Here is an 18978-nt window from a genome sequence, read left to right as displayed (position 1 = left end):
ATTTAAAATATTGTGCCCTAACTTACTGAGTGTGGTGTTTTATTTCTTTGAAATAAGAATGTCTTATTATTTTGATTCATTCATGGGATAAAAAGTTTCCTCTTAAAATCTTTTCAAATTTTCCACACCAAGGCATTAAAGAATCAATTTGGTACCAATTTTGGGCGTTACGAGGGTGCTAATCCTTCCTCGTGCGTAACTGACTCCCGAACTCATTTTCTCAAATTTCGTAGACCAAAATCATTTTTAAGGTGAGCCGATCACACCTTAATCAAGGATCGGTGGCGACTCCCATTTTCGTTTTTAAAGTCGACAACCAAATTTTTGTTTTCAAAAAAACAGTTTCGACAGGTTATATCTTGAATTTCTTCAAGAACATTCGCCTCGCCTCTACTTTGTGACTATCCTAATTCTCTTTTTTTTTTTACTTCTGGTTAAAACTTTCATCTTTCGTCTTTGAAATCAATTGATTAACCATGCTTGAGGTATGCGTTACTTTCATTTGCTTCAACATGTGATGCATCTGTGTTTGTCTCTCTCTTAACCCTGTCAAGTCAAGGCATGGAGACCATCTTTTGTGTACAACCACAGTGCCAATAGTTTTGCACTCAAATTCAGTTTGAAGGCACAATTCATTCCCTGCCAACAAACACAAGGATTGTACGACAGCTTCTGATGAACAATTTTGCAATTTCATTATATGAAATGCAAGTTAAGGACGTTAAATACCCTTATCGAGACGGAGAGCATGATTTCCTAAAAGGATGTCCTCATCCTCTAACCAAACACTTGTTTAGTTCATCACCTAGGCAAAGACAACTGCTTCGTTAGTTGTACCCCCAGTACCCTTGATCAAGTTCCAAGAATAAAAGCAAAAATGAGAGGAAGAAGAAACCTTAGTGACAGTAATGACCGGAATGTCACCTCCATGATCTAATGCCTGATCTGGTTTAGCTGTTGACCGGTAACCTGCTGCATACCAAATGGCGAAGCTTTTCACATCAAAGTAAGAGCATAAAATCATTTTACACAAGAATCCACAAAGCACCTGACACCGACCCAACTCTCTATAAACTTAAAAGGACAGTTGTGTATGAATGCATCCTGGTGAGCACCAGGAGATCTGTTCTAACGGCTGAGTGATCCCATTAAGCAAACATTACAAAAACAAAGTTCAGAATTACCAAAAAAAATTACAGTCCTAATTTGTAAAGTTTCGGTGTCCAGACTGTAGGGTACTGAACTTCTATAACTCAAGTATTGTACCTCACAGAAAATTCCAGAAAATAAGGAATAATTATATGAATATTACATGACATGCAAACAAACTTCTATTACACAAAGATCTCCAAGTACAGCTGAACATTAGTTCACCCTGGGCTACTGTTCCACAGACATTTCTTTACACCAATACTTTGCCATCAGCTTCTCAACAATACTCTTCAATGCAGGAGCGCTAATACTGCACTTCTGTTCAGAAAAACAAGATTTGCCTTCTTCAGCTGCCTTGCAAAGCTGTGGATCCAATGGAACCTTTCCGAGAAATGGTACTCCCATTTCTGTACACATTTTTGCTGCACCACCACCACTGCTATCAAAGATTTCACTGGCAGCAATGAGATCTAGCATTTCAGGTGCTTTCTCCTTCATATACTCAATAACCTTCTCTGTGAGATCAGTATGTTCACCATTCTCTGTCATCCTCAAAAACCTGAAATCTTTCAACGGCTGACACAAGCCACTCATGTTCTCAACAACTCCAAGAACTGGTACTCCAACTTTTTTGCAGAAACTAACTTCTTTACGCACATCAATCAAAGAGACTTGCTGCGGCGTAGTGACGATGATAGCTCCATCTATCCCAGTAGCCTGTAGGAACTGAACGATTGAGATGTGCTCATCAGAGGTCCCAGGAGGGGCATCAACAACCAAAAAATCAAGCTCTCCCCAGTATACATCTTTAAGGAATTGTTTGATGAGCCCATTTTTACGCGGTCCTCTCCAAATGACAGCTTCATCAGGGTTGGGGAGCATGAACCCAATTGACATTACGCCAAGGTTGGACTCAACATAAACAGGGGACCAGCCAAGGTTACTCTGGTGAATGTCTTGACCTTCTAGGCCAAGCATTTTCGGAATGCTTGGACCACAAATATCAATGTCCAGTAGACCCACCTGGAAATCCTTAGCTGCTAGTGCAAATGAGAGTTGGGCAGAGAAAGTGCTTTTGCCAACCCCTCCCTTCCCCGATAAAACCAGTATCTTATGCTTAACAGTAGCCATTCTCTCTGCAATTGCAACCAAGTCTGCAAAATGCAAAGCATTATAAATATTAGTATGTCCAATAACAGATTCATACTCTGGATAACATGGTCAAGCTAGGAAAGAAGCAAAGAACTTTATGTTTCATAAACTATATAGCCATACAAAGATAGATGATAATCCTTCCATATAAAACCCACAACATGCCAAATATAAAATAGAACAGATGAAAAAGGAAAAAAACAACATAGCAACTAAAATGGACAGAGCAAGTTACATAGCCCAAAAGAATTCATCACTTCTCATTTATGGCATATATGTTCACTGCAAACAGTTCTCCTCATTAATATATGAGGTAAAATCTATTGAGCTTTAGACAGTTAAAGCAATTATAAGAGAGCATATTTTTACAGACCATTATCAAAATTTAAATCAAGAAGTGTGAAAATAATGAAATGAAATTACAAGGACAACCAAAACATGGAACAGTTAAAGGGTGATAAACCGTGTCAAAAGTCAAAGCCCTCGTATAGATAAGACCCGATGCACTAGTATATGCAATACAACTTAATACTAAAAAACTATTGAACTACCACCATAGCATATGAATGTCGAAGAGTCAATATCCGAAATCATCTAATACTAATTCCAATCTCCTACAAGATCCGAAATTCCAATTAAAGTGCTAAGCTATTCAACCCCACTTCATGAGTAAGCTACCCTAACATACAATACTAGAACTTTTGAAGCAATAACTTATCATTGAAAACATAAGAGCTCCATCACCACTAAAGGTTATTAACAAATTCTAGCTCCAATCGATTATGAGAGAACCATACTGGTGACATCTACAACAGCTGCTATTTTCTCTGGTAAAGCTTCATATGCTTCGAACAAAAAGAAAGAAATAATAAGGCTTCACATGCTAAAGAAACCATAAATTCTATTTTAGCTACCAAAAACAAGTCACCAGATCACCATGAAAGTAATAATACTTAATGAAAAAACAAAATAAAACCCAAACTTAGAAAATATAATGAAAATATTGGAAAGAAAGAGTAAACCCGGGTCAGGGCCCTTAGGGGCGGTGGCACAAACTTCTTGATTAGGGCAACCTTGGCATGCATCGGATTTACCAGCTGACTCCGATTGAGGACCCGGACAATCTGAAGAGGAATGAAGAAAATGAATAAACTATATAAAAAAAAGTAATCCACAAAATTGACTGAGAAAACATACGTTCATTGGCGTTTTCTGGGATTTCTCCGTTCTCCATGGGCAGATATTTCTGATGAAAGCAAAATAAAATTTATGAGAAGAAAAGGGAGAGCTTCAAGTGCTAACAATGGCGGCAACAAAAAATGAGGAAAATACTGTTCTTAAAAATGCCCAAATTAATTTCAAAGCGAATTCTTATAATTCTCCAAACTTTGACTTATTTGATTTGAAATTTGCTTAATTGAACATTAAAATTTTAGGTTATCAGAGTTTGCGAAAGAATGAATAAAGGCCCAATCGAATTAACAAATTTAAGAACCGAAAAGAAAATAAAAGAGGCCCACTCTATATATCATAAATTTGAAAGATGCCCATCACTAAAAAAATAAAATTATAGTATGTTTGGTTCCCTAAACTGAAAGAAAATACGAATGGGATGGTTATTCCGTAGGAATGAAATAAATAAGGAATAGATTAATGGCAAAAAAATCGAATTGTTTGGTTAAATAAAATGATTTTAGGAATATGTAAATTATAAATTTAATTAACTAATCGATAATACATTTATATTATTATATCATAATTAAATAAATTTGAATTGTATTCGATAAAAAATAAAAAAAAATGTATATTAATAAAAATATTGTATGAAAAATTAAGATCTATAAATATTATATAGTATCATCGCCTAAATCTGTCCAAGCGTCGAGTAGCTCATTCGGCTCGACTTGGACTGAATTTGGACAAAAAAAATCTGTGTTTCAAGCTGAGTTGGAGTTCAATTTAAATAATAAAAATATTTTAAAATTTAAATTTAATTGTAAAATATATAAAATATCAATTAAAAATATTTTTTTTAATATTTTATTATTATTGGAACAATAAAATAAGTTTTTTGGGCGAGCTGCCTCAATCCAAAAGTGGGCTTGGACATGGATTTTTTTTGAAACTAAGCCTCAACCAGACCCATGGGCAATTTGATTTTTGCCAATGGAAATAGAGTACATTTCATAGTCAACCGATTACCTCTTCAAAGAACACCCACGACAAAGGAATTAGTCATTGCTATCAATGATGGATGTTCTGATTGCAACCAAATAATATATTATAGTCGAAACAATTAAATATATTATATATAATTCATATTTTACGCTTAAAAATATAAAGTTGCTAAAATGTTCTCTTATCTCATTTCTCTCCCCTCCCCAAATTTTAGCATTGTAGTTCATCCCACCACCATGATTGGTTTTTGGTTCTTATTTGTTTTTTTTTATCATTTTTTTTCAATATGATTTTTAATGCATAGTTTCTTTTTATAAATCCAAAAGAAGATCTAAAATTTTATTTTTTCCAAAACTTTGGGTTCAAAATTTCCTTATTTGATTTGATATGTCTCTTTAGTTTATCCCTTTTGTCTTATCTTTATGTGGTTAACCATGTTAAAAATGATTAACAATAACAAAAGCTTTTCCTATTACTTTTATCTATTTCATTTTCATTCTTTTGAAAAGACGGTAGATGTTGGCTTATATGAAAATTAACAATAACAAGATTGATAGTGGAGGGTCGTAGGGGTTAAAATGATGTTAAAGATTTTGATCCTATTTAGGATGTTATCCTTGAGTTTGACTATTCAACGAAATTGTTGAACAACTCATTCAATGGAATAGAATTCAAATCCAAACAAACGAATTATTGTTACATATGTAATAAGTGGGGGAATTGAATAGCCTTCCCCCAATTAAACATGTTGATATAAAAAACAAATAAGAGTTCAGTTGAAATAGTTAAGCAAAGATGTTAAAAGCTATGGTGTCTAATGTTTAAATTTCATTATGTGTCTCTATTTTTCTAATTTTTACATATAAGATATAAAAAAATAAAAGTATCTTTAAAATAATATAATTTATTTTGTAAAACAATGATATTTTAATCATTACCCAACCGAATTGGTGTTCGATTGACTTATAACACCATCTTAATTAATAACTTAATATATTAGATAATTAGAGGGAAATGATAAAAGGAGGAGCAATAAAATCTGGAAATTAATTTTCCATGGTATACATATTTTTTAAATTATGTAAAAAACATAGAATAGCATGATATTGGCATTTTATCTAGTCTAGTATTAAAATTTAAATGCTATATTTTTTTACCCACAAAATCCAAAAAAATTGATATGTCATGCAATAAAATTAGGTTTTCAAATATTATTTACAAAACAAGAAGAAGTTTTGTCCACGAGCTCTTGTCTCGTCTTCCCCCGAGCCCTTGTCCAGAGTCTTGTTTTTTTAGTTTCTTTTTCTTGGTTTGGACCATCTTTTTTCTCCTCATTTGGATATCATCTAACTTGGTTATCCAAAACTTGCTACAGTTTCTTGCCTACATTGCGTTCAACAAAATGCACTAGAGACCTTAAAGTTGATCCCTTGAGTTTATCAACGTCTCCACCTTTGAGCTTCTAAGCTATTGTTCTCCTTTGAAGCTGCAATCTTCAAGTTGTATAGGATTGGCGACCAATTTGATTATGATTAATTGTTTGAGGTTTCTATGGTTGAGACTTGCACTATGTGTGAAGTAGCTAGAGTTTTGAATCATAGGTGTGGAGTTATGCCTCGCATTTTCAGGCTAAATAGTTTGTGACGTCACAATAAGGAACTGTTCTTTGTTCCGACGAATAGCCGACGTCACGACGAGAAAAGAGTTTTCATCCTGACGATGTGACATCCCTTTCCTCCCGATGACGCGAATGCCACGTCACGGCATGGCGACGTGTTTCTCAAGTTTTCTCGATTTTATTCTCTCAGTTAAACTCTATTTTCGTTTGCCACTTAAACTCTGATTAACCTAGGGATATTTTAGTCATATGTTACGAATTTTAACCTATAAATGGGCCTTAGTTACTCTAAGTTTCATATGACAGAAATATTGAGATTAGAGAATTTTGTTCTTTATTTTAAACGAGTTTTTTTCAAGGTTTCAAGTTTTTCTTTGATTCTCTTTATCTTTTGTACTCTATTTTTATTATAGTAAAATCTCTTTTTTCTCATTTTTTTTATCCTCTTTTGAGGAGTTTTTCTATGTAAGATTTGAGTGTTTGATCTTGTCAATTTTAGTTTATTTACTTGTTCGTTGCATACACGGGTTATTTCCTTACAAATTGGTATCAAAGCTTGTTCGATTTTCGCATTCAACCCATTCAGAGATTGCAGCATCAAGATTTGATATTGATAAGTTCAACGACATCGCAAATTTCAATCTGTGGCAAGTTCGTACGTCAGCCATATTGATTTAGAGTGATCTTGAGAGGATCCTTACAGAGAAGAAGCACGCTAACATGGAATAGTCAAAATGGGATAGGTTAGATAAAAAAAAGTTCTATCCACAATTCAATTATGTTTAACAAATAATGTATTACAGGAGGTTTTGAAGGAAAAAACAACTTTTACATTATGGAAGAAACTAGAAGCTTTGTACATGACGAAATCCTTGGCCAAAAAGTTAATGCTAAAACAACGTATCTACATGTTCAGAATGGCTGAAGATGACTCTATTAGAGCTCATATTAGTGAGTTTGTTACCTTCTAAATGACCTAAAGAATCTCGAAGCAGAAATTAGAGACAAGGATCAAACTATGTTATTGTTATGTTCTTTGCCCTCTTTTTGTAAAACTTTCAGAGAAACTTTTAGTTATGGGGAGGGCGTAAAAAGGGAACTACTAAGTAAGGATAAACTTGAGAACGAGTTAGGCCCAAACAAAAGGTCAAACGGGCAAACCTCAGTTCTAGCCGTAAGAGGTAGACAACAATCCAGAAAGCCAGATCAAAATAGGTCTAGCATGAGATCTAAATCCAGAAACTGAGACAAAGAATGCAACTACTACAATAAGAAGTGTCACATCAAGTCGGAATGCTACAAACTTCAAAAAAATTAAAAAGGATGTCGAAAACGACGATAAAGATAAGCAAAAAGCCAAAGTTGCTAATGCTAGTGTAGTTGAAGATAAAGGTGATGATTTCTTGTTAGTGTCGACGAGTGAAAGCTCTAAGCTTACTTCTGAATAGATCCTATATTTAGGATGCTCCTATTACATGTGTCCCAACAGAGACTTTTTTTTCACGTATAGTTCAGTTAAAGGTGGAGTTGTGTTAATGGGGAATAATTATCCATGTAAGATAATCGAAATAGGAATCGTACAAATCAAGATGCACGACGAAATTATTTGAACACTGTCAGATGTCAGGTATGTACCCGACTTAAAGAAAAATATCATATCGTTGGGAATTTTGGATTCTAATGCTTGCAGAATAGTCATTGAGTCAAATGGCTTAAATGTGTCTTATGGAGCTCCCGTTGTAATGAGAGGACATAAAAAGGGCAGCCTATACATTTTGCAAGGGTCAACGGTTACTGGTACGGTTGCAATTACTGAAGATGAGCCAAAATCGTTGCCATGCCAGGATGAGAACCAACCTGACGTCGCAATGATGCGACGTGATTCTTTCTCTACAGATTCTAGTTCAACTAAACTCTAGCACATGCAACTCGGTCATATAAGTGAGAAATGTATGACAACATTGTATGACAACATTGTGCAAACAAGGTCTTCTAGAAGACACTGGAATTGGTAAGTTAGGTTTTTGTGAACACTGCACTTGTGGGAAGTAAACGGGAGTAAGTTTCGATTCAGCAGTGCACAAAACAAAAAGGACTCTTGACTACGTCTATTTCGATTTATGGGGTCCGACTCTTGACATCTCAAAAGGAGGTAATAAATATTTTTTTTAACTTTTATTAATGACCATTCCAAAAAAGTTTGGGTTTATTTTCTGAAAAAAATCTTCGGAATCTTCAAGTAGTAGAAAACACTGTTAGAAAAATAGACCGAGAAGTCTATGAAGTGGTTGAGAACAGACAATGGACTTGAGTTTTGTTCATCTGAGTTTAATGACCACTGCAAACGAGAAGGGATAGAGAGACATCGCACCGTTCTAGGTACTCTGTAACAGAATAGAGTTGCAGAAATAATGAACAGAACCTTGTTGGAAAAGGCCTGATGCATGCTTTCAAATGCAAGACTAGGAAAGTAGTTTTGGGCTGAAGCCGTAAATTTGGCAAGCTATTTGTTAAATCGACCTCCACATCAAGAATTGAATGGTAAAGTTCCAGAGTAGATTTGGTTAGGTAATCCTCCCAATTATTCTAATCTTAAAATTTTCGGTTGTCCTACTTATGCTAAAGTTATCTAGGGAAAGCTCGATTCAAGGGTCGTAAAGTGCATTTATCTGGGTTACTTTGCCGGTACAAAAGGTTTCAAACTGTGGTGTCCAGAAACAAACAAAACTATTGTTAGCAGATATGTCACGTTCAATGAATCTGTCATGTTTTGATCAGAAAAAAAGTCACTTATTTTTAAAGATGCAACAAATTAGAGTGTCTCAAGCAAGGAGGAGTTAAATGCCAAAATAGGGGGTGACGTCATAACAACACGAAAAGCCTTGTTGCAACGTCTCGACGAGGAAGCAAGCGACGTCACGACAACACGAAGAAATCCAAATTCTTGCGAAATTGAAACTATTTTGGATCCGTTTGGAACTTCATATGACCCTTAGGTACCCTTACCATCTCAGTTAACTAATTATAAGTTGGCTCATGACAAGAAAATGCGAGAAATTTGACCACCATAGAAGTACTGTGAAGGAAACTTAGTGGCATATACTTTAAGTGTTGCAGAGAACATTAATTCGACCGATCCTTCATGCTATTCCGAGGCAGTTGAAGCCTTTGATTCTAGAAAATGGCTTGTTGCTATGAAAAAAGAGATGAAATCACTTCAAAAGAATGAGACTTGGCGGCTAGTAAAACCACCCATCGGTAAGAAAATAGTTGGCTGCAAATAAGTGTTTAAGAAGAAGGAAGGTTCGAGCCAAACAAAAATAGATACAAAGCAAGATTGGTTGCAAAGGGCTAAATTCAAGTGGAGGAGGGAGTTGGTTTTCATGATGTTTTCTCTTCCGTTGTAGAACATACGTCCATTCGGGCACTTTTGACTCTTGTTGCATAAAACAATATTGAATTAAAGCAGTTAAATGTGAAGATTGCTTTCCTTCATGATGACCTTGAGGAAGACACATACATACAGCAATCGAAAGGCTTTAGAACTGAAGGAAATGAATATCATGTTTGCCTTCTTAAAAATCATGTACGGTTTGAAGCAGTCTCCTCAGCAATGGTACAAAAAGTTTGATTCTTTCATGTTAAGTATTGGTTTTTCACAGAGTAAGCATGACAATTGTGTATTTTTACAATGTCTTGATGATGGTTCATTCATATATTTGCTGCTTTATATTGATGATGTTGGGAAATATGCTCATATTGTAGTAAACATGTAACTGTTTTCTATGTATTTGAACAATGAATAAATAAAGTTAATTTCACATGTCACTATTATCTTTTTTATATTTTTGTCTTTCATGTTTTGCATGCATAACGAAATTGTGACAAGCAAATATTAGCTCATTGATTGTCTAAGTTCAAACTAATTATAAGTGGCATTGTAAGAATGTTTACATTGCGAGAAAGACAACTTACTTCAGCAAATAATTTAAACGAGTCTGTAATCTCGCAAAAGAATCAAAGTGAGCATTTGATTCAAATACTTAAGAAAGATTATTATATCATCTACAATTTCAATTGGGGAGATGGTTAGTTTTGGTTATTGGAGCAGTTGACTCCACGGGTAGAGACATAGATGTACTCATTAGAAGAATGATACATTGGATTGGACCCAAGTTGAATTAAGAGCACGTTTGGTTCGCTGTAATGGAATAGAGGTGTAATGGAATAGATGCGTAGGTAATCCTTTTGTTTGGTTGAATGGAATGGAATAGAGGCATAATGGTATTCTTGTGTTTGGTTGAATAGAATGATGTTATAATAGCATAAGGAAAAAACTAAAATGACTAGAATACCCTTAGCAGAATTTTTTTTAGGTAGATGATTATTGTTATTAAATTTTAATAAGATTATTAATATAAATAATAAATAATTTAATCATATTTTAACATAATTATTATTAAATATAATTTAATAAAATATATAATTTAATAAAATATATGAATTTACTAAAATCATAATATATAATAATATAAAATATAATTTAAAATAATAATTATTAAATATAATTTAATAAAATATATAAATTTACTAAAATCATAATATATAATACTATAAAATATAATTTAAAATAATTATTATTAAATATAATTTAACAAAAATATATAATTTAATAAAATCCTTAGTATTAAATATTCTTATATGAATTTACTAAAATCATAATATATAATACTATAAAATATAATTTAAAATAATTATTATTAAATATAATTTAATAAAAATATATAATTTAAAAAATTCTTAGTATTAAATATTATTATATGAATTTACTAAAATCATAATATATAATACTATAAAATATAATTTAAAATAATTATTATTAAATATAATATAATAAAATATATAATTTGATAAAATTCTTTAGTATTAAATATTCTTATATGAATTTATTAAAATCATAATATATAAAACTATAAAATATAATTTAAAATAATTATTATTAAATATAATTTATAGTCTACTTTATTATTTTTAAATTGTAATACATATTTTAATGTGCTAAAATATCATTAGTGGAACAAATAATTTAATTATTCTACAATAAAAAATATTAGCGATAATAAATAACTTGAGAATTATATTTTGCATAAACATAATTTTCATATATTAACAAAAGGTTAAATGAAATTCATGAAATTTTATGTCATAATCCATATGTTATACAATTTTACAACATAAAAAAGTTAGAAGATTGTAATGACATACCGTCCCAAATATTACAAACAAAAAAAGTTACGAAAATATCATCAACAGAAATAAGAAGTTTAATGGTCAGCAAGAAATCTTCTGACCCATTCCAACCACACATCAGAAGGTAAACTAAAGAAAACGAGCATTTGAGTTGGATGATCTGGAATTTTACTCAATGCTCGATACCGCTCATCCACTGTTAAACCTTCTATTTCACATAAGGTTGAATATAAATTTGTAGCTTTTTCTTGGATGATCTGGAATTCTTCTGACTTTTGTTGAACTACCACATCGGAGGCAATACTCCTATTGATTTGTTCGCCAATGGCCCCCATCTTTTCCACTAATAAAGTGGCAGCATCATGAAATGAAGAAGAAAAATGATCAATTGCATCAGAATTCTTTTTTTTCTTCTTTGAAGATGAGGAACCCCCTTGGTTTCTATCTGTTTGCGGCTCCGTAGCAGAAACATCCATCTCATCCAAAGAGACATCAGCTTCGCAGTCATAGAATTCGTTTCTTTCTTCATTAATATCCGCAGTATGTACATCCTGAACATTTATTTCTTCAATAACATCAGCGGCTGTTTGAGCATCTTTCCCAGTCGCTCGATCTCTTGCATATATAGCAGTAAGTTGGTCGTAGTAAGGGAAACTACGATGTCTGAATTGACCGGCTTCTTTATGACTCTATAAAAATGAGGAAATCATATTAGTTATAAGTTTGGTAAAAATAAGATAATAAAGACTTGAATAATTTTTACATTTAAATAAGAGTCTCAAACCGCATCTTCAGCAACAACGAGCTGCCTATGCTCGTCCCAACCAAAACCGCTATTGTTTTGGCCATTAAGCATGTCATACACGATTGACTAATCCCTTTTTAGTAACCTAATCCTCGATTCAATATTAGGTCTAGCCTTCAACATTGCATTGGGTGAAGCCTTTTCTAGCATTTTTTCCAACTCGTTTAAATAACCAGCTTTGAACCCGGTATCAGCATTAAATGTTCCAACATTGTGCAAGTCCACCATGCAGGAAACCAATGCTGCATCTTCTTCTGGAACCCATTTCCTTTTGGTTCCTCGAGAAGCTTGAGAAGAAATATTTGATTCTGAAACACCTGATATAATTATCTTAAGAAAAAAAACAAATTATATTAATTACTATTAATATCATGAATCAAAAGGTGAACACTTTATAAAATTAAAATTAAGTTCAATATCATGAATCAAAAGCTCAACACCGTATAAAATTATAACACATGATGAATGAAAAGAAATTAAATTATAATTCAACAAGTTTAGTACAATACAAAAAATAATTCAAACACCACCAAAGTTTCACAAACTAGATACATAAAATAACATAAATAAATTAACTCAAACTCATTTTGTCTCTAAACCTAACTAATTTCTAGATGCTTGCCATTCATTGAACATTTGGTTGGCTAGTTCCATCCTCCAAATAGCCCAAGCATCTGATGGATGAATATTTACGATATTCGGTTCATCGTCATCTACCACATTACTAGGTAATCCTTCTCCCACATCCGCTTCAATAGGATCAATACTCATATGGGTTCGAATAAAATTATTGAGCAAACAACATGCAATAATGATTCTATTGTGCACCCTTACAGGATAGAATGATGGACTCCAAAATATTCCCCATCTAAGTTTTAATAACCCAAAGCATCCTTCAATAACATTACGTGCTGAGGCATGTTTCATATTAAAAAAACTTCTGTGGAGAACTTGGCTGATAACCCTGATGCCACTCGTTCAAATGATATCGTTGTCCTCTAAAAGGTATAAGAAATCCCTCACAATTTGTGTATCCAGTGTATCCAGAATCAACTAGATAATAACAATCTATTAAAAAAAACTTTTTTTTTAAAATGATTAATTCACCACAAAAATTTTGATCTTAATGAATAATTCAAAGTCCTCTAACTATCCACTTTACCATGAGGAACTTTTAGTCCATGTCTCCTACTAATGGCATCTCGAAGAACCCGTCCATCAGCAACAGAACCTTTCCAACCAGGAAGAACATAAACAAATTGCATATCAGGTGTACAAACACCTAGCATATTTGTTGCTATGCCACCTTTTCGCGTTCGATATCTAGGTTTATCAACTGTTAGAATCCTAATCTTGATGTGGGTTCCATCAAGAGCACCTATACTATTCTATATCACATGTTATAAAACCTTGAGTTAGGATACTAAATTTAAATCTAAATTATCTAAATTATGTACAAGCTATATATAAAACTCAGTCCAATACCTTAAACCATTTCCACCTTGTGTCTGAAGAATTAGCTGTAATTAGCTCTGCCTTTTTAAATAACACATTGTAAGCGTATGACAGCATTTAAAACACTATGAAATGATTTGCTAACAGTTTTCCCAAACCTATTGAAGTGATGCTTGATAACTCGATTTTTAAGGTGATGAGAAATGATATGTAAAAACATTGCCACTTGCTCATCAACAAGCATGTTCCTTGACGACTTCAATCCCCTAACGTTTGTAACATCTCACATAGTTTAAAAAAGACAAATCTATTCATCCTAACTTGTTCAATACAGGTCTCGTCACTAGCATATATAAGCCTTTTCACATAATCCCGTTATGCATAAAAATCTAAAATATAGGACCTAATCCTTGGTCTAAAAGTATGTAGGCTATGGCTGGCACCCAATGTAAATAAGAACCAACTCGCAATTCTACAGATTTGCAACCATATTGTCAATGCAATACCAATTCTTATACGCCTCACACTTTGTGCAATTAAAGGCAGACGAGCCATTACTGCAAGATATTAATGTGTTCCAATCATAATTGCCAAAAAACAGTAAAATAAAATTAAATAATTTAATTGCCAAAAAATTTACAGTGATTGTGTGAAAAGAAGACGCTCAACTGTGGGTGGAGGAAACAATCAAACAAGTCGCTTCAATAGGAAGCAATAACACACTATCAAAGAAAAAATAGCAATACAAATTTAGAATCTTTACGAGGCAAAAAATAGAAATTAAAATTATCTTTGCAACTTAAAATTCATTTCTTTATATGGATATTTGTTTCATTACAGCTTGATAAAGGGAAAAAAAGAAGAGGGAAAATCTTGAAATTTAATTATTTTTTCATTACGACTTGATGAAAGGATATCTCATTAAATTTATAATTATAACAAGTACAAAATATTCTCGTCAATTAAAATAAAAAATTCAAACTCATACTATTATATATATAAAAGCATATTTTAAACATCATAATTATAAAATGATATTATTTATATATATATATTCTTATATCATGCTTTTAAATGGAACCTTTATTTATTATCTTTCTTATACTATCAAAATCATGACATTTTTAATTATAAAATAGAATTGAGTTAAGTAGCCAACTTATATTATTAAAATTTTATATTTTAAACATACATAAAATGAAAGATTATATATTTGTAGGAACTAAATTTTTTATTTTCATATATCAAAAGAAAATAGGAATTTACTAAAACTTAGATGGTTCCATATTTTAGGTTTTAAGCATAAATTTCTCTCAATATATATAAAATGTACGATAAATTGACGCAATTAGGGTGATAAAAAATCTCAATTTAATGGGTTTCAATCTACTATAATTTTATAGGTATGAAGCATAAATAAAAGTTTTACTTTAACGAAAAGAAATGAATGGACTTCGATAGTGTTTTGTCGTTTTTCACACTTAAAGTCGAGGTAAAAGTAAATTGTTTTAGGAAAATTGGTTAGTTTATCAATGTGGTTTTAATTCTTTTCAATAATAAATAAAAAACTCCAACTATATTAAACTAAGGTAAAATCGAAGAAATCAATTTAAAATTAAAATCAAAATAAATATTTTAAATAAAACCGAATTCAAAATCATATATATATAAATTGATTAAGAAAAAATAAATCCAACACCCTACATTGCTATCCCATTCCTACATTGCTTCAAAAAAAGGTACCTTCTAGAGGCAAAGAATTAAGCTTGCAACCTTCAACGGGATCAAAACCAGGAGGCAGATTTTCACTTGGGATTGGCTTTATCTGCAGAATAGAAAAGTTCCATGGATTGTGATGCAAAAGTCCAGTATTACAATTGAAAAAAAGAAGGTAAAATTGAAAAAACATGAAGCTGAAGATCTGTTGTTAATTGTGATGCGCAAGTCCAGTATTACAACTTTAGGCATCATAAAATGTTTTGTAAAACTATCCAGGCACTCACACATTTGGCAGCACATGAAGCATAAGAAAGGAAACTCTATGAGAGGTTTACTTTCGGAAATAGTAAGAGCAAGCAATAACCACTGGCAGGAGGAGAGAAAACCAGTGACAGACAAACCACTAGAAATAAGGCTCAAGCTTACCACAGAAAGAGACAAATGTTCAAGAGAACTTGTAGCATGTCTTAAAGGCTATTAAACTCACTAGCATGCTTCACTCAGTAATGCCATATATGAGATCATAATAGGCAAATCATGCATCACTGCCTTCAGCAATACCCCTTCACATTTCACTTCATTAGTGGAGCCTCAAACAGATACTTTGGCCATGCCCAAGAAAATGGTACGCTAAATAGGGTTCAAGAAATGAGAAAGAACTTCTCAAATTACGACCTTCAAAGATAAAGCATGCCACTTTCTTGGATTATATTCCTCCATCAGACTTATAATTTGAAGGTGAAAGACATAGCTAAGAAGGTGCAAAGTCATTTTTTATTTAACATCTCCATGGGCTGAAATTCAAATAACCAATAAAAGTGAATTCTCAAATGCTAAAAGACCTCCAAATCGCCATTCCTTTCCTGAGCCCATCAAGGAAATTGCCTTCCTAAATGCTAAATGAAGACTAAACTACCAAGCTATTCTGATAAAAATGATGATGAAATGAAAATCAAGAATTTATTATGTTAAATCAGCCTCTAATAACCCTCCAAACCACTCGTTGCAAATTTTTAGAAAGAAGTGGTGATGTTTATGGATCACAAAGAAAGCCTTTAAAAGTCATAATTCTTCGCAGAAGTATTGATCAGTAATTTTATGTTAAAATTTGAAAATCTCTCCAAAACCAAACAACACTTCTGAATTCAACCAAGTGAAAATCTACATTACTCCAACTCTTCATTATTCTTTAAATATGTGTGTCCGACATCTATTTCCAACACATATACATGGAAATTATAGAAAATTGAACATACATGTGTTGGAACACATTTGAGCATAAGTAACACAGGTACAAACTCAAGTTGCTCTACTTCTTATACTGATGTGAAACAAGACCAGTCTTTTTTTTCTTGGTTGTTCTGGTAAATATTTTCCTAACACTTCAATAGTAACCTTCTATGACTGGGAAAAGGAGAAATAAGAAGGAAAATATGGAAGATCTGGGAAAAAAGGGCACGAAAAAGAAGGAAAGGTTCATTGGGATCAAAATAAATGAATCAACTAACTTGTGAAGTTTCCTTAAAACAAATTATGGCACAACCAATATATACACGACTAAATTTCATTTCAGTAGCAAAAGAAGAGAATTCCCATATTATGATCAGTTTACCAAGCTGTTCATCAATTTGTCTTGGAAGCCTATGAATGCAAACAAGAGCCTTGCATAAGCCTATGGAAGCCTATGAATGCAGCAACTGTTCTGTATCGCATATGTGTATAAACTAAAAATCAAGAATTACTGCAAACGAAGTTGACGCCAATCAAGAACCGAACAAAAAAGTCCACGGAATATCCAAAATTAAGCAAGAATATGTTGCATCAAAGTTAAAAAGTCTATTCAGAAAATCTACATAAAACACACAAAATTTTATCACAGGCACATCAAAGCTATGTTGCTCAGATTCGGGTATAAATGTTTGATACCCCAAACCCATGTCTAAAAACATGTCGAACACGAAAATTTCAAGAAAAATGAAGAGTTGGAGCCATATAAGAATCGAAGACATACAGAAAGGATGAGCAAAAAGGGATCCATATTTCAATAAAACCAAACAACACCATTCAATTTCCATTAAAATCAATCAATAAACCAATGCAATTGGTAAAAGCAAACACTGTTTTTTACAAGTTTCAGACAAAAAGGAATTCAAAACATACCCAGAAAGGATGGAGATCAAGGAAATCTTGAGACCTAATCAAGAACCAAACAAGAAAGTCAAAACAAGAGACTCAATTTGCAAGGTTTGAAGTTAAAGAAACACCCCCACTTACAGGCAACCTTGTCAAAATTTTGAGATCAAAAACCTTGTCAGAGCCCTAGTTCTAACTCGAAAATGATAAGGCCTCTTCGATTTTCCTGGAGCTTAAACAATAAACAAGCAGAAAATTTGACGGGACAGAAGAAGGAAAATGTAAGGGGCGGTTCTGTTTGATGTTGGGAGGGAGAGAGGGTGGAGGTGGCTTTCGGGTTGGGAGGGTAAAACAGGGCAGAAGAAATTGGGAGAAACAAAACGAAAGCAAAACTGAGCTGTCCTTCGGGAATAGAAAGCAGCAGATTGCACGGAATAGGGGGTAATGTAATAAGCCCGTAATAGGGCATTACACCAACCAAACGACGGAATAGGTGAGGCCACGGAATAGAGGCGTAATGGCATACTGATTACAGCGAACCAAATATCATGTAATTTTGTATCTATTTGTGAATTAATTTACTTATGATGTTTATGATATGATTTACTTAAATCTTGAGTTAGTTACATACGTATGATTAGTGACGATATCTAAAGATGATCGAGCCCATATTCGATATGTTGGGTAAATGACTTATGTATGACATAATTTTAGTAGCAACAATAAAATTCATAATTCAATTAAAGAGTTAACGATATCTTCTCGTTAAGTTTAATTTTCTCAACTATCTACTTTGACATGTCTTTTGTTTTCATTTACGCTAATTAATAAACTTACTGAATTTAGTTTTACTAAAATGTCCCTCGAATATTTTTTTTATTTTGTTATTATTTTGAGTGCTATAAAATTGGAGTTGAATCAATAAGTCTTAACATTTTCAACCTTATCTATAATTATAAAAATATATAAATCAAACATTTTTTAGTTTTTTCATACAAATCCACTATCATTATTTATTTATTTCTATTATTTTACATGATATAAAAATATTGAGTTCAATCTATAAATCTAACATTTTCAACCTTATCTATTTATAAAAAGATGTCAAACATTTTCTAGTTTTTCATGCAAATCCACAATCACTATTTATTTATTTCCTAATCCAAGTGTAAAAGAAAAATTAGAAGAGAATTAGATACGATAAGAATAGCAACCATCGATTTCACATGCCAAAAATAAACTAATTTTATATATTTTAAATTCTTTTAGATCTTTTAGATAATATTTATATGATCACGACCTCAATTGAATGCCATTTTTATTAAAAATTTAATTATTTTATAAAAGCATTTAACCCTAATGAGTTTCTCAATTTCAATTAGTGGGTGGTGCTTTGGACAAGTAATCTTAGACATAAATTCGGTGCGAAGGGTATTGAGAAAAGAGAAATGTATGTATATTTATGTTATGCTTTATATAATAATTGCATAATATCTTATATATTTTATAAATTTGA

At 32.3% G+C, this 18978-nt stretch overlaps 1 protein-coding gene and 1 long non-coding RNA gene across 2 annotated transcripts; both read right to left on the bottom strand.

Annotated features, from left to right (window-relative positions):
- Window positions 1-1124: 1124 nt before the first annotated feature.
- LOC105798415 (cytosolic Fe-S cluster assembly factor NBP35) lies at window positions 1125-3715 on the bottom strand. Its single transcript, XM_012628468.2, has 3 exons — window positions 3502-3715; window positions 3327-3428; window positions 1125-2306 (listed from the first exon to the last, which is right to left on the bottom strand). Exons 1-3 carry the CDS (start codon window positions 3536-3538, stop codon window positions 1381-1383), a joined length of 1065 nt encoding a protein of 354 aa, XP_012483922.1. The 5' UTR covers window positions 3539-3715; the 3' UTR covers window positions 1125-1380.
- Window positions 3716-11277: 7562 nt separating this feature from the next.
- Window positions 11278-17895, bottom strand: LOC105798413 (uncharacterized). The gene is made up of 5 exons (XR_008188872.1): window positions 17604-17895; window positions 17490-17523; window positions 15354-15435; window positions 12114-12485; window positions 11278-12039 (listed from the first exon to the last, which is right to left on the bottom strand). It is a non-coding gene; the product is annotated as an uncharacterized LOC105798413 (long non-coding RNA).
- Between the last annotated feature and the right edge of the window lie 1083 nt (window positions 17896-18978).

Source organism: Gossypium raimondii, chromosome 9, assembly GCF_025698545.1.
Source record: "Gossypium raimondii isolate GPD5lz chromosome 9, ASM2569854v1, whole genome shotgun sequence".
NCBI lineage: Eukaryota > Viridiplantae > Streptophyta > Magnoliopsida > Malvales > Malvaceae > Gossypium > Gossypium raimondii.
The sequence above is the reverse complement of the archived record's forward strand: the minus strand, read 5'-3'. Positions and strand labels throughout refer to the sequence as shown.

Excerpts from the sequence above, each read along its gene's own strand:
- LOC105798415 (XM_012628468.2), bottom strand. The coding sequence starts at position 3,538 with ATGGAGAACGGAGAAATCCCAGAAAACGCCAATGAAC. Across the intron at positions 3,429-3,501 it reads CCCAGAAAACGCCAATGAAC|ATTGTCCGGGTCCTCAATCG; the intron begins GTATGTTTTCTC and ends ATTCCTCTTCAG. Across the intron at positions 2,307-3,326 it reads CCCTAAGGGCCCTGACCCGG|ACTTGGTTGCAATTGCAGAG; the intron begins GTTTACTCTTTC and ends TGCATTTTGCAG.